Below are 14,600 nucleotides of genomic sequence, written 5' to 3'. Positions count from 1 at the left end.
CGTGCTAATATGGGATATATGTCTGTAACTGCTCATTTTATTGATAAAAATGAAACTTGAACAAAATAATCATTACTTTTAAAATGATTGAGTACCCACATAGTGGTGAGACACTTGCTAATCACATAAATGAAGAGTTGATTTCTTGGCGCATTCATGAAAAATATCTTTTCAAGATCTTTAGATAATGCCACAAATAATGATGTTATTGCTGCATTACTCCCTGATTTTCTTATGGTCAATTACGTCCTTAAAAAAATATTTTCATGTGTGATGTAGTGCTCACATTTTGAATCTTATTGTTCAAGATGGTTTGTATCTGTTATCTCCAACAGTTGTTAAAATCACTAATATGGTTAGGAGCATGAATTCATCTAGTAAAAGACATGAGTTGTGGGTTAACTGTTGTAACGATTTGAATATGCCAAAGAGAAATATTGATATTGATGTTCCTCATAGAATTGCTCCAATTAGCTGAAAAAGTATAAGATTGTTTTGAATCATTATATTCAAAAACTAAACCAATCTAGTCGTCATTCTACTTTACCACTTCCCACTAATGAAGATTGGTTGATTTCTAGCATTGTCTGTCGCTTTTTAAAGGTTTTTGATTCTTCAACAAAAATCTTGTGTGGTGTGTATTATTCGACGTCATGTCGTGTTATTTCATGCTTGGTAAGAATCAATGCAACTTTTTATAAATATGTTAGCTATCATATTATTGCTGCTGCTTTAGGTGCCATGAAATCAAAATTTTACATGTATTGGAAAAGTTTCCCTGATGTATTTTGTCTTGCAGCTGCTTTGGATCCTAGATATATATTTTTTGCAATTAGCCAATGGATGAAAAGTATGAATATTGCTGATTGAGAAATTGATACTAATATTTCTAGTCTTAAGAATCAGTTGTTTGAGTTGCATGACATTTACAAACAGCATGTAGTAGTCCAAAGCACTACTACTTTAAGCTCAAATATGTCTACATCTGCACCTGATTATGTTGTTTTACCCAATGATGAAGATGAGGACTTTGCTGAGGAGATTTTAAAAGGGCTAAGAATGCAACTTCTACTTCTCCTTCTTCAAGTTTTGATTTGCAATACTATCTTGATATGAAGTTCCTGAGTGGTATGGTATTTGAAATTTTAGGTTGGTGGAGATCTCATAAAGAAGTGTATCAAGTGCTTTCTTTGATAGCTCATGACTTGCTATCTGTTACAGCCTTCATTGTGGCTTCAGAAGCTGCATTTAGTGCTGTGGAAGAATAGTATCCAAGAAGAGGGCGTGTATAAACCCAAGCACTACAAGCTCTTATTGCTTGAAAGATTGGAGCTTGGCTGAGAAGAGGGAGCAAGATAAGAAGTAAGAAGATCTTCGAATTGAAGAGGAACAGATTGCAAAACGAGCAAGACCAGAATATATGAATGCACTTAAACGTGCTAATTCAAACAACGAAGTGGTCGAGCCGATAGAAGGTTGAGGGAAGCAAACTTTTGGATATGGTATGTCATGTTTACATCAAAATAATTAAATGTTGGGCTTATTAAAATTGGTTGATCTGTAATTGATTGAATCATTTATCTTGTATTTAAGTTATTTGATTAATGATTTACTTAACCATCCATCTCTCTGTAGGTACATTGGGTTTTCTTTTGATATTACAAGGTTATTTAAGAATTGATGAAGACTTGATCAGTTTTTGCAACACACTGCAGTCTTTAGGTTCTATATTTTGTAGCCGCAGTGGTGTAGTGAGACCGTTTAATGTAGAATGAAGATTTCTAGTAGAATGACTTGATATTTAGAGCATGAATTGAGCTTCAGTTTTTGTAATTATTACAGGCTCCCAAACATATGAGAATCATGTTTCATATGAACTATGAAGCTTGAATATATGCACTGAAAGTTCAGTAACCTAGATGGTTAGATTCTCATATACTTGTTTTTTTTTTCATTTTGAATTAAACAAAAGCTCAGCCCGGCCCGGCCCTTTTGGCCTTTGTAGATTGTGCCTCTAGGGCAGACTGAGGCTTGCATTTTGAGCCTTGGCCCGGCCCGATTCTAAGCCCTAAAATTTAGGGTAGGGCTAGCCCAAGCCCGGCCCATAATAATCTTTAGTATGAATGATATTTTGAATACTTACATAATTCTGTTCATTTTAAAAAGTGGATTGAATATCGCCAAACTTTTATGAATTTCATAATGACTTTTAAAAATCATAATTCAATATACCTAGACTTGTATGGATAACTAAAAATCTACATTAAATACACTTAGACTTTTGAATTCTATAAATTTTTTAAAAAACTCATACTAATTCCATATACAATACATCACCGGCACAACTTCATCCCACCTCAAATAGTGAAAGCACTCCCACGTATGTTGATATGTGGCAAAATAAATGTTGCCTTTGGTCATTATTGTAATAGTGGTACATCAGTACATGTAGTCTCGTTTCCATTAAGTAGGTTTCCATCTTTCAAAGGAAAACAAAGTGAGTAGGTGAAACCTAATGGTTTATGAAGCTACAGACACATGGTTCCACCAAACTCCATATATACTATTGACATATATATATATATATATATTTCTTGCACCAAATCCAAATTACCATCCTCCCCTTCCCTCCTCTTCTCCTTCTTCTTCTTCCAAGTATTATAACTACCTCCTCTCCATCAAACCCCTACACGCTCTTTGAATGTCAGCCACCAGTCGTCTATATCCTTCTCTTTCGTCTATTTTTGGGGGAATTCTTCTATCACAACTTGAGGGGTTGTGATGCTATTCATGCTTCCCAGTTCTAACTCTTTCTTAAATTATTGGACCTAAATATTAATTATATTTATAACCTCCAACTGTTTTTATTGGACAATTGCCGTCCATAATTCTGCGATGGAACAAGTTCGTTTGTATTATATGAATATTGGTCAACGAGGAAGTACGTAGTTCTTCGTATGCAATGAATTTGCACGAAGAAAAGAAATTGTTAGTTGGCCGTTGAAGAGTACGAGATAGTGAGTTACAATGAGGCAACGTTAGAGCGAACAAATTTGTTACGTGTGTTTTAAGTTTTGAGCTGATAATCTCAATCAACGACTAATATTAAAGAATTATATATCATACGTACAGTAGTTTATTTGGTTCGCCACTTTAAAGAATTCACAAGTTTAGAAATTTCATTAGTCATTACCAAACTTTATGTCTGAACTAATATAGCAATATCTCATTTACCGTTGTGATCTATCACTATCGTAACTATTTTTTCATTTTCCAATCAATTTCTCATGTGCTTCTACTATTCTAAATTTGTACTCGGGATATTACTCTGCAAAAGATTAATTAACCAAATCAATTACTCTTTTGAGTTATGATTTTACCTACTTATTTAAGGAAAAGGATACGTTATGTGTGCCATGCATAGCTGATCGATCACATATATAATTTTACAATGCAGAGTGTATCATACATTAGCGATCAGATATAGTTGATGCCTAACTAATATCGTTATTCTTACATGTAGTAAGTGATCACGTAATTAGTATAAGAGTTTTTCGATAATAACTGGTCACTTCATTGGCATGTAGATTATGAGAGCTTATTCAGGGCCAAGGTTCTAAAAAACGCTAGGCGTTAATCGGGCGGACATCTAAAAACTAGCGCCCAGAGGATTAATCGGGAATTAATCGGAGATTAATCGGCCCAAAATCAAAACGGCCAAGGATCTCCGGGCGACTAGGCGCCGCCTAGGCGGTCCTAGACGGGAATTTTTAGAACATTGTTCAGGGCACAAAGATGATGTAGCACCATCCATGTGCTGCTCACGTGCGACGTCAATTTAAACCCCAAACTTAATAGACTTGTGATCTACCCTTCGCATCAGATTTTAGTAAAGACCCATCTTGAATCTTTGATTCAGAAATCAACTAAACCAGCAGCAAAACCATTACATCCATTCACCCAAAGGTATAGTCATCAGCTTCAATGCCTAGTTGCCCTTTCATGAGTAACCCAGATTCCCTGTATGGCATAAGTCCATATCAATCCACCCCAATCCCCAATCCGCATAGGTTAATCAACCTTCTATGCAGAAATCAAACTTGAATGGCCACCACCCTCAACCGCGAATCTTCTGGGAAGAAAAGAAAACCAGTCGGCGGTCATGGCCATGCTGGCCTTGCCATTCAAAGGTCACAAGATCAGAAGCCACGACCTTCATGATGTCGGCACCGGACAAAAGAGAAGAAGATGATGAAGAAGACCTTGTCCTCGATCTTCCAAACCTCTTCTCTATTCTCCAACTTGATTTTCTCGTAAAATATTCAAATGAACCCATCGAATTGGGGTTTTAACCTTATTTGACTTAGTCCTCTATTGTGTTTATGGATATGCAGAGACCTCCACAACATGATTATAGAAACCCAAATCAATAACGAAAAGGGTAAAAGAGATTTGATATCTACCCAAAATCAATAACCCTAATTCTATGGACTCCATTGCCAAAACACATGTTCATTAATCAACCTTGATTTCTAATTTCTACTATGGTGACAAAGAATTTTTTTTGTTTGATTTAATTGTAAGAGAGTTAGTCTAGATGTTAGTTCCCTCAGCCTGATGTATTAAATAAAAGACTCTGATTGGTTAATCACATTCGGTCCAGTTGCAGGCACGTTTCGGTAGACTAGAGAAAAAAAAAGGTGTTGTAGCTATATTCTTATAATTAAACTAACTTTGTCAATCAAATAGCTAGTGAAATTACGCATATATCCTTTCACCATTTGTTAATTTAAAATTATGTTTAATGATTAAGGGATATAAATGTAAATTATAAAATTAGAACATAAAAAATAGAAAAATTATCACTTATTCTATAGGGAATGTTATTATCCCTTCCGGAATGTGACAGATTAGGAGCCAACAAGTGTTTAGGAAACGTGAAGTTTAGGAGTACACATTCCACGAGTCGAGAGTTTAATTCATTCATTGTTGATTAGTTATTTTCTGATTTTTGTATTATTTGAGTTATAAATTTTGAGGTGTATAACTCTTGTTTGTCACCTTTTCTTTTCTTAAGGGTTGTAATTGTTGTATTTATTTTGGGCCGGTGACTTTTTGATCACATTCCGTTGTTCTAAAGATATTGTAAAGCTTACATCATTATTTCAAGTGTGTTTTCAAAGTTGTAATTTGAGTCTTCAATGCAAATTCTATTTGTGAATTTAGTTTGTTATATTGTTAAAAAATTGTACAAGTTTTCAAATTAGCGAGTGTTCAAACGGATTCTATTCGTTTTTTGGTTTGTTAATCCAATTTTTTTAACTTTTATACTGCTATTATTCATTATGAGATGTAACATGAAAGTTACACGTCACTGCGTAAAATATGAGAGATTAATTACATCCATTAGGATGTCTTGATGACTAGTTGCAACTATCCACCGTTGGTATCCAAAAGAACTCGTGTGGGACTAGCTAGCTAGTTGTTCATATATAAACCTCATCACTCCCCTCTCTACATACAACCTACAACCTCACTATTAATGTTGCTAGCTCTCTCTCTCTCTCTCTCTCTCTCTCTCTCTCCTGTTTTCCTGGAAATGGCTCCCGCAGCTTCGAATCCTTTCGACGACCACCATCACCACACCATGAGCTCCACCACAGTTTGTGTAATGGATGCGTCAGGCCACCTGGGCTCGACCCTCGTCTGGCGCCTCGTTCAGAGGGGTTACACAGTCCACGCCGCGCTTCAGAGCCATGGTGGGTTTATAGATGAGTTTTTTTGGTTCTTGATGTTATATATGCACGATCATTTTGTGTTTCTTATTGATTTTGTCTGATCGATGAATCAGGGGAATCGAAGTTGGATTCGGTTACGTTTGAGAATAACAAGAGGCTGAAGATTTTCCATTTAGACCCGTTTGATTATCAGAGCATAGTTGATGCTTTGAAGGGCTGTTCTGGCTTGTTCTACACCTTTGAGCCTCCACAAGATCAGCCCGACTATGATGTATGTTTCATTTTCACCTTTCTTTACAATTCCTTTGAATCTGATGTCTGCCGCGTAACAATAACTTAGCTTTGATTGTGTTCGTCATGATCCTCTCAAGGAAACCGTAATAATCAACTAAGTAGTAGAGTTATGCTGCAGAAGTTACTAATTTATATGCAAATGTCGACTTTTCGATTAAGTTTTCGGAGTTTTAATATAAAGAATATGATCTTTCAAAAGGGTTTTTTTTTCTTTTTTAAACTAGAATTCTACAGTTTTTTTTTTAATAAAGAGGAGAAGTTATAGTGAGATAGTGGGGGAGTAGTTAACCATAGAAGTGGAGATGTTTTTTTTTCTTTTGATTTTTTATATATCTGTATTTATTTATTTATTTATTTATCATAATATCTTTCTAATATTAAAATTTATTTTAACATAATATATAGTGTATGCCACAATTTCTGTCACAATTTCTACACTACTGTTCAAACAATATTGATTGACTCGTTGCCTCGTTGGTAAGGCTTTACATAGTTTGTCATTTTGTCACAAGACATTTAGTATATTTTTGTTAAATTAATTTTGGATACGTGCAGGAAGAGGTGAGAGCGGCACATAATGTTCTAGAAGCATGTACCCGAACAGAAACCATCGATAAGGTGGTGCTCACATCCTCAGTGACCGCCGTTGTTTGGAGGAACGACCGCAGTAGCAACAAAACGACGGCCGTCACAGCGGAGCTGGACGAACGCCACTGGTCTGACGTCAACTTCTGTCACAAGTTCAAGGTACAGTACTACTACATTATACAAGGTCAATTTCGTCCAAAATGTCAACTTACCTGCTTTCAGCCTTTCGTTATTAGTTGGGCATGGACCGGCCCAGCCCAATATTAGAAATTAAGGTTCTTATATACTGGCGCCAGTGAAGGGCGTGGGTACCACTCGTCATCCCACGCATAAAAAAAGATTAATCTCCTATACATCGACATCGGGGCATTTGATAATATATATATATGTATATATATTTTAAAAGGGTTACATATATTATTATTTTGCCCCACCCTCAATATATTGTTGATCGTCGGAATGTGACGTATACTAGATATTTCCTTAAAAGGACACCGGACGTACACCTTCAATTTCAAAAGTCACCCACCAAAAATTATATAAAACACCCCTTTCTAGCATTAGCATTATTTCTACAATTTTGACTGTGTACTAAACTTTGCCCTTCATTGTTACAAACAGCTATGGCATGCCTTATCGAAAACCCTAGCAGAGAAGACAGCTTGGGCAATGGCAATGGACAGGGGCTTGAATATGGTGTCCATGAATGTTGGGTTAATGTTGAACCCCGACTTATCCATTACCAACCCGTATTTGAAGGGAGCGGCAGAGATGTATGAAGACGGCGTGCTTGCCACTGTTGACGTTAATTTCGTGGCGGACGCTCATATTTGTGTCTACGAAGATGTCACATCCTTCGGTCGGTACTTATGCTTCAACAATATTATCACTCAGTCGGAAGATGCTATTAACCTTGCTCGGAAATTGACCCCTTCTACCCCGGCCTCGCTGCCCCAAAGCAACGGCCAGGACGTGAAAATTATCCAAGAGAGAATAAGCAACAAGAAGTTGAATAAGTTGATGGTGGGTTACGAGAGTATTTCTCAAGTGAGTTGAAGGAGAATTTGTTGTATGGCATGATGGTGGTTAAAAGAACCATCACATGATTAAGGGAATAATAATGTGTATTGATTTATACATACACCCACCAATATTAGTTGATTTTTGGTTAATTTCCTTGTTTTGGAGCTAGCAAGTTTGCACTAGTACTTACGAAGCCGCTCAAGGGGCTGCTGGTATATTGTAGCATATTAATAGGATAAGTTTCAGCTATATATGTTTGTAAATGGTCATAGATTATGGAATTATATTGTAGTTATTGATTTGGTAATCAAGCAATTCCAAATGAAGTAATTAAGAACTATAAGCATCACTATCAATCTACATCATCTAGTCGGTTAGTTCAAACAAAGTAAATAATTGAGCAATTAAACACATGACATGAGTTTAGAAAAGTGGGCACAAAGTGAGCATATAAAAGGTGGTCGGCAAATTTGCTTCTTGCAATCTTAGTTATCTATATATATGGTTCATGCATCTATATTAAAGTCTGATATTTTGATCGAGGTCTTGTTTGGTTCACAGAAAGTTAATGAATGAAAATCAATTCTTTTGCTCTTTCCATGGGCATGGGAAATAATAATTTCCATCAATTTTTATTTCTTGTGTTTGAATAATGTGATGTATTCTAAGAGGCATCGGAGGTTTAGAGATAAAATGGCAAATAATTATGTAAAGCAAGGCTAGTTTAGTCCTAAATTTTAGTAGTAAAACTGCAAAATCATCACTACCAATCTACATCACTACCAAATTACCTTGTAGTTGTAAGTCCAAACAAAAATTATAAGGATTTTATAATACAATAGGAACTCAAACCAAACCGAACCACAGATTATAATAGGGGTGGGCATAAAAAACGGAAATCCCGATCTCGTCTCGATCCCATCCCGAAATTCGTAAGGACGGGACGAGACGAAGGTCTAAAAACGTTTGTCCCGTCCCGATCCCGTCCTGTTTCATAATAGTGGGATGGGACGTGGGACGAATAAATTTCTATCCCGCTTCGTCCCGTCCCGTCCCACCTTCAATGAAAACTTATAAATTCTTATAAATTTGTATCAAAATGAAACTAATTTATGTTCTTAATAACTCCAAAATTATATTAATTCAAATAATAATGGTAAATTATAATATTTTGAACATAACATGTATTTTTTTAGTTAAAATTTCATTATTAAATATTATTTTGTTAATGAAAAAGTAAAAATATAAGTTTTTATTTAATTTTATAGGAAGGTGGGATTTGTCTCGTCCCGTCCCGATCTCGTCCCGTCCCAACCGGGATTAATCCCGAGTGAGATGCATTCTTAAAAACTCTCGTCCCGTCCCGATCCCGTCCCGATTTAAAAGAGTGGGACGAGACGTGGGATGAGCTCCGTCCCGTCCCATCCCGTCCCGTGCCCACCCCTAGATTATAATAAGAAGTCAGCTTAAATCATTAATTTTGATTCATTTCATATCAATTTCTCAATTATGTACTATAAACGCTCACACCAAATTGGTCTAAGAGATTATGTGGTGATTGTAACAGTAAATAATTGTCCTTCATTTACATTATTTTCTTTTTAAAAATATTTGGTAAACATCTATCGACATGTAATAACTAGCATCATAAAAACAAAAGAAAAAAAATAGTGAAATGCAGAAATACAGAAGACATTACAGTAACTTCTTTTGTCTAGATTGAAGATATTATTATGGTCGATAAATGAAAACTTTTCAGAGTAGAGACAAAACCTTTGTAACAAAATTAAGGTGAAACCGTGAAATACTGAGAATGGCACCAAAGTACAAAGACCTGTTTAAAGTCTTTGTTTGCTCATTTCTTACATCTGATGTTTGTAGTTCAGAAGAAGATGATGTTCTCCATTTGGGGACTCTCTGAACCAAAATCCATCTCTAAATTCTCACTTCCCTTTTCCTACTTCTTCCATTAATTCTTCACCACCTTCTCTTTCACTTTATTTAACCATTTCCCATTTCTGCTATCCCCACTTTCTCATAAACTCTACTCTTATGGATTCTTTGGGGATTTAGATCCATCGGCAATTCCAACTTGGTAACTTTATTCCTTCTCTTTTAGATTTGTTCTATCTTTGATCTGTTGTATCGTCTGTTTGTTGTTGTTGTTGTTGTTGTTGTAATTCCTTATCAGAAGTTTTATAAACTAAAGCTGTAAACTATTGTGTATTGGATGTGTTTCTGACATACCCATTTTTCATTCTGCTCAAAGTTCATCAATTTCTATAGAATTTGGGTGAATTTAGTATCCGGGTATTCATCTGTGTATTGCAGAGAAGTTTAGAATAGCAGTTAGGGTTTGTGTAAGTGTTATTTGAAAAGAAGTTTGCTTTTTGGTTGCAATGAGTTTTGGTAGAGAAACAAATGTAGTTCAAGTGATCACTGGGAATGGTGGTGGAGGTGATATGTGGTCTGGTGACCAAGCAGTTTGGGCTACTGAGGATGAGTATCAAGTTTGGAATAATGGTGATGCAATGGGGGATGCCATGTCCAACTCGAATTATGATCCGAGGCAATCCCAAAGTCACTCCGGAAGTGAACCTCCCAATAAGAAATCTAGGAACACCCAAGATGTGACTTCTTCTAACCGGTCGAAAGCCATTGGGAAGATGTTTTTCAAGACCAAGCTTTGTTGCAAGTTTCGAGCTGGGACATGCCCGTATGTCACTAATTGCAACTTTGCTCATAGCATTGAGGAGCTTCGACGGCCGCCTCCTAATTGGCAAGAGATTGTGGCTGCTCATGAGGAAGAAAAGGCAGTGTCTTCGGAGCCCAGAGAAGAGTTTCAGATTCCAATAGTGACCACAGGGTTTGGTGTGGAGACCCAGAGGTCATATAAAGGAAGGCATTGTAAGAAGTTTTATACTGAGGAAGGGTGCCCTTATGGAGATAATTGCACTTTCCTTCATGATGAGAGTTCAAAGAACCGGGAGAGTGTGGCAATAAATTTAGGTCCCGGAGGATATGGTGGTGCTGCTGCCGCCACTGCAGCAGGTGGAGCAAATAATAAGCCTTCAAATTGGAAAACAAGGATTTGCAATAAGTGGGAATTGACAGGATATTGCCCATTTGGAAGCAAATGCCATTTTGCTCATGGTGTTGCAGGTATGTGTTACTGACTCTTATTTCATTATTGTTTAGATAACAGAAAGCTCTTGAGGTTAATGTTTTTATATATGCTTTCTTAAGTAGTTGTAGCTTCAATTTGGTAACAAAGATTGATTTGAGAATGAGATAGTTCTATCTTCCATAATAGTAAATCATACCTTTATTATGCCATTTTTTCTGTTTAGAACTACCTATCTTGCTTCAGCTCCGTTACTGCTCTGTTGAGTTTCACTACATAGGAGTCTGTTGTCCTGAGTTTATAATTAGTTCTTCACTACCACAGACTTTGTAATAAAATAGGTCATGCAACACGGTAGCCCAAATAGTTCAATGGTTGTTGCTTTTGATTTGGTAAGGTGCTTAAGCACATTAAGTCGTTCAGATTAATTAGCTGTCATTGCTTGTTCTTTGGTGAATTCCTGGTTGTCCACCTTAACAAAAAAGAATGTATGAAGAAGGATCAGTTATTTTCCCTCATAAATAAACATGTTAGTGTGTACATTCATGGGTTTTGGCCAGCCCAAGTCTGATATTATGATTAAACTTTGGGGTTTGTAGCATGGGATTTTTTTTAAATCACCCATCTCATCCTATATATATTCTTCGAGCTTTAGAGGCACTTGATGGAACATCTTTTTCAACAATAATCTTCTCCACACATTGTCAAGTTATTGCCTACCAACCACCTTTGGTTGGGTCTGACAGAGTGTAAGTAACCGCATCCTTTCCCTGTCATTGTTTTTCAACCCATCTATGTGAAGCAAGGCGCCGCAGAAGTTTCCGGTGCTAATTGGTGCACTCGAATAATTCTTCCGTTTCTTAATACTTAGGGTTTGTATAATGGTGTATCATTAGTGAATAGGAAGGGAGCTAAGGAAGAAGACAACCAAAGACCCTTAGGATGGACTGATTATAATAAGAGGGACCCTTGCTCCAACAAACTAGTGCTTAAGCTTGGTAGACCACCTAGAGCGAGCAAGTCATCCATGGGATACTATAGGTTGTTCCTTTAGAAGTTTTGTAAGGTAATCATCTTTAAGTGTAAGCGAAGTTCCTAACACTGTATGTTTCCCCTTAATGCTGAATGGAATGCGAGTAGTCGTACACTCATACCCTGTACTACTTTTTCTTCTTAGTTTCTACTGCTTCTTATTCCCTCTTTGGGATACAAAGGGTAGATACGAACTCAAGTGATCCCAAGGTGAACTCAGGTCATTTTTTATTTAAACAATCAAAAATGTGTTCCTGTAGTTCCTTTTGGAAATTTCTTATAACCCTGGTGTACATGATTACTAATGTTGATAATACACATCAACCGCCAGCTTAAGAGCAACTAGTTCACTTTTATGGTGATCAATTGTATGCTCACTAGTTACATGGGCTCATATGAAATTCACATGGAATTCACATTTATTGTATTAAGCTTGAGCGCAGTCAGCAGATGCAGAATTCGGGTTTATAACATGATTTAGTATGACTGCCCAATGCTGTTCCTTCTGAAATCTGTGTGATTATTATTGTGTCTGTCTCTCTTCAATTTGTTGTCATTAGATGTAAATTTTCTCTTGTTTGGAAGCACTTGGCTTCATCTGTTGGTTATAAATTTCTGTACCACCGGGGGCTATTTCATTTTAAGGTATCTGAAGGATTAGTCTCTAGCTACTTTGAGGTGATTAATATGTTTGACTTTTAGGTTGGTACAAGGGCTGTTATCATAGTGAACTGATATACTTCTTTTATCATAATTTTATGATGCTCATGGAGTTCTGAATATCTGACTTACTGACTTTCCTACTACAGAATTGCACCGATATGGAGGTGGGCTTGTGGATGGAGAAATAAGAGATTCTTCGGTCCCACTTGACAATAAGCAGGGAGGAGTGCCTTCAAAAACTCCAGCTGATAATGTGGTAGTATCAGTCCCTATAGTTCCTCATTCTGATTTATATCATGGAGTTCCATCACAAAGATCGTCTATAGTAAGTCAGAGGCCAGGGCAGAGAGCCCATCAGAAATGGAAGGGGCCAGACAAAATCAGTAGGATATATGGTGACTGGATAGATGATATGGAATAAAACTTGGGGTTTCCTTGCCTGCTAATGTTGCCCATAGGGCACTTGTACTCTCCATGGAGTTAGTTTAGGAAACTCAGATCCGTAGATGATTGGAAGAGATTACAGGATCATGTAGCTGTAACTTTTCTGTTGGAAGTAGATTTTGTATGCTTGCGTCAAAGTTCAGGTTGATACAAGGCTTGTTGGTCACAGTCCATATGTGAATTTTGTTGTTGCAAATGTAACTGAAGCTATTGTATCACTTTCCCAGTAGTACCAATCCTTGTTGCCATACATAATCATGAAATGACCCTCATTCGCTCTTGCACCCTGCTTTTACCTATCAATCAAATAAGAGTTCCCTCTCCCCCTTTCTGTCATTCACCACAAATAGTACCCTCTCATTGTGAACTGATATAAGTTTTAGTCAAGGGTTAGGAACAGGAAAGTTTGGAAAGTTTGGCAATACCTATAATCAAACTGTTGCTTCGGCTTGCAGATTGTGTAACATATATGCCTTCTTCAAGCGTCACATATACAAGTTTAAGGATGTTTGATCAAGCAAGTCTGATTCAGTCACTCTTCTCATACAGTGATGAAGCCTGTTCGGATGCAAGTTGGTCAATTATGAGCTCCTCTAAAAAGATTGAAATCTGCCCTATGGAACTCTCCGACCTCGTTCATTGCATCGTCTTCAGCCAATTACTTCAGCTCAGAAAACTCAAAACTAGAACCCCAACAAAGCTACCTAGTTATATACAATCACACAAGTCTGATCCCCAAGCTAACCAAGAATAATAACTGCAGCCTCATCGTCTGCTGATTTAAATTTCTACTTCATCTAAGCGACCACAGAAAATGAAGATCATCCTTGAATTATAATTACCTTTTTTTTAAACTCCTATCGTTTTACCAAGATCAAGAAATCTTGAACTTCTATCTCTTTACCCTCTTATATTTGTATCTGCGTTAAAAGTATGGAATGAAACAATATGGTTAGGATAGTGTTAAGCAATCACACAAACACAGTGGAAACCTTCCTTAAGGTAAAAACCAATGCGAGACTTTTGACGTATTCCACACGATATAAATCCACTAATGATTAATAGAGATATAGAATACACATGTAGAGATTCTTCAACACGATCTCTTTACAGGTATTACAAGCCAACTTGGTTAATTTTGAATCTAACCTATGAAATCAATCTAGATCTAATCTATGAAGGACTGAACACGCCTTCTTCTTAATCTTGAGATTGAACATGCTCAAAATTCTCTAGAGTTCTCACACAACTCTTTTACTTCAAGCTCTCACATAGATTTTGTAAATCGAGCTCTCACACAGCTCTATACCTCTCACATTGACACGACCCACCCTAAAATATAACCTAATACCTAGGATAGGTCGTGCGGGGGCTACTGACAAAGGGGCCTATCCAGAAAAATTTCGGCATAGCCTTCCTTGAAAGTAGCCAACCCAACCTGCAAGAAAACTGCACTTCTAACAATAACCAACAATATTCAACTTCCACAACAATTAATTCAACTTAGTTATACAACTTAAATCCAACCTCTTAAACATCAGAAAATCATCCAAACAAATTCAGAGTATCAGAGCAACTAAACGTCATAAAAGAAAATAGACGACTTGTAGGCTAAACAGGTAACCTACAGTCTGGCAGTCGGCGGAAGGGAACGCTGCCTCACGGTAGCTATAGAACGTCTGTAAGCCTGCGGA

General features: G+C 36.8%; 2 protein-coding genes across 2 annotated transcripts; both read left to right on the top strand.

The window, feature by feature from the left end:
- Positions 1–5,552: 5,552 nt before the first annotated feature.
- On the top strand, positions 5,553–7,902 carry LOC126794725 (cinnamoyl-CoA reductase-like SNL6). Its single transcript, XM_050521494.1, has 5 exons — positions 5,553–5,759; positions 5,852–6,009; positions 6,138–6,152; positions 6,588–6,779; positions 7,242–7,902. The coding sequence occupies exons 1-5, from the start codon at positions 5,600–5,602 to the stop codon at positions 7,674–7,676; spliced, it is 960 nt and encodes a 319-aa protein (XP_050377451.1). The 5' UTR covers positions 5,553–5,599; the 3' UTR covers positions 7,677–7,902.
- A 1,603-nt stretch (positions 7,903–9,505) lies between these two features.
- On the top strand, positions 9,506–13,135 carry LOC126793749 (zinc finger CCCH domain-containing protein 56). Its single transcript, XM_050520368.1, has 2 exons — positions 9,506–10,805; positions 12,609–13,135. The coding sequence occupies exons 1-2, from the start codon at positions 10,043–10,045 to the stop codon at positions 12,881–12,883; spliced, it is 1,038 nt and encodes a 345-aa protein (XP_050376325.1). The 5' UTR covers positions 9,506–10,042; the 3' UTR covers positions 12,884–13,135.
- Positions 13,136–14,600: the final 1,465 nt, after the last annotated feature.

The sequence above is a fragment of the Argentina anserina genome, chromosome 5, assembly GCF_933775445.1.
Source record: "Argentina anserina chromosome 5, drPotAnse1.1, whole genome shotgun sequence".
NCBI lineage: Eukaryota > Viridiplantae > Streptophyta > Magnoliopsida > Rosales > Rosaceae > Argentina > Argentina anserina.
Note: the sequence above shows the minus strand (reverse complement) of the source record. Positions and strands in the feature narration are given on the sequence as shown.

Excerpts from the sequence above, each read along its gene's own strand:
- LOC126794725 (XM_050521494.1), top strand. The coding sequence starts at position 5,600 with ATGGCTCCCGCAGCTTCGAATCCTTTCGACGACCACCATCACCACACC. Across the intron at positions 5,760-5,851 it reads CGCCGCGCTTCAGAGCCATG|GGGAATCGAAGTTGGATTCG; the intron begins GTGGGTTTATAG and ends TCGATGAATCAG. Across the intron at positions 6,780-7,241 it reads ACTTCTGTCACAAGTTCAAG|CTATGGCATGCCTTATCGAA; the intron begins GTACAGTACTAC and ends TGTTACAAACAG.
- LOC126793749 (XM_050520368.1), top strand. The coding sequence starts at position 10,043 with ATGAGTTTTGGTAGAGAAACAAATGTAGTTCAAGTGATCACTGGGAAT. Across the intron at positions 10,806-12,608 it reads TTTTGCTCATGGTGTTGCAG|AATTGCACCGATATGGAGGT; the intron begins GTATGTGTTACT and ends TTCCTACTACAG.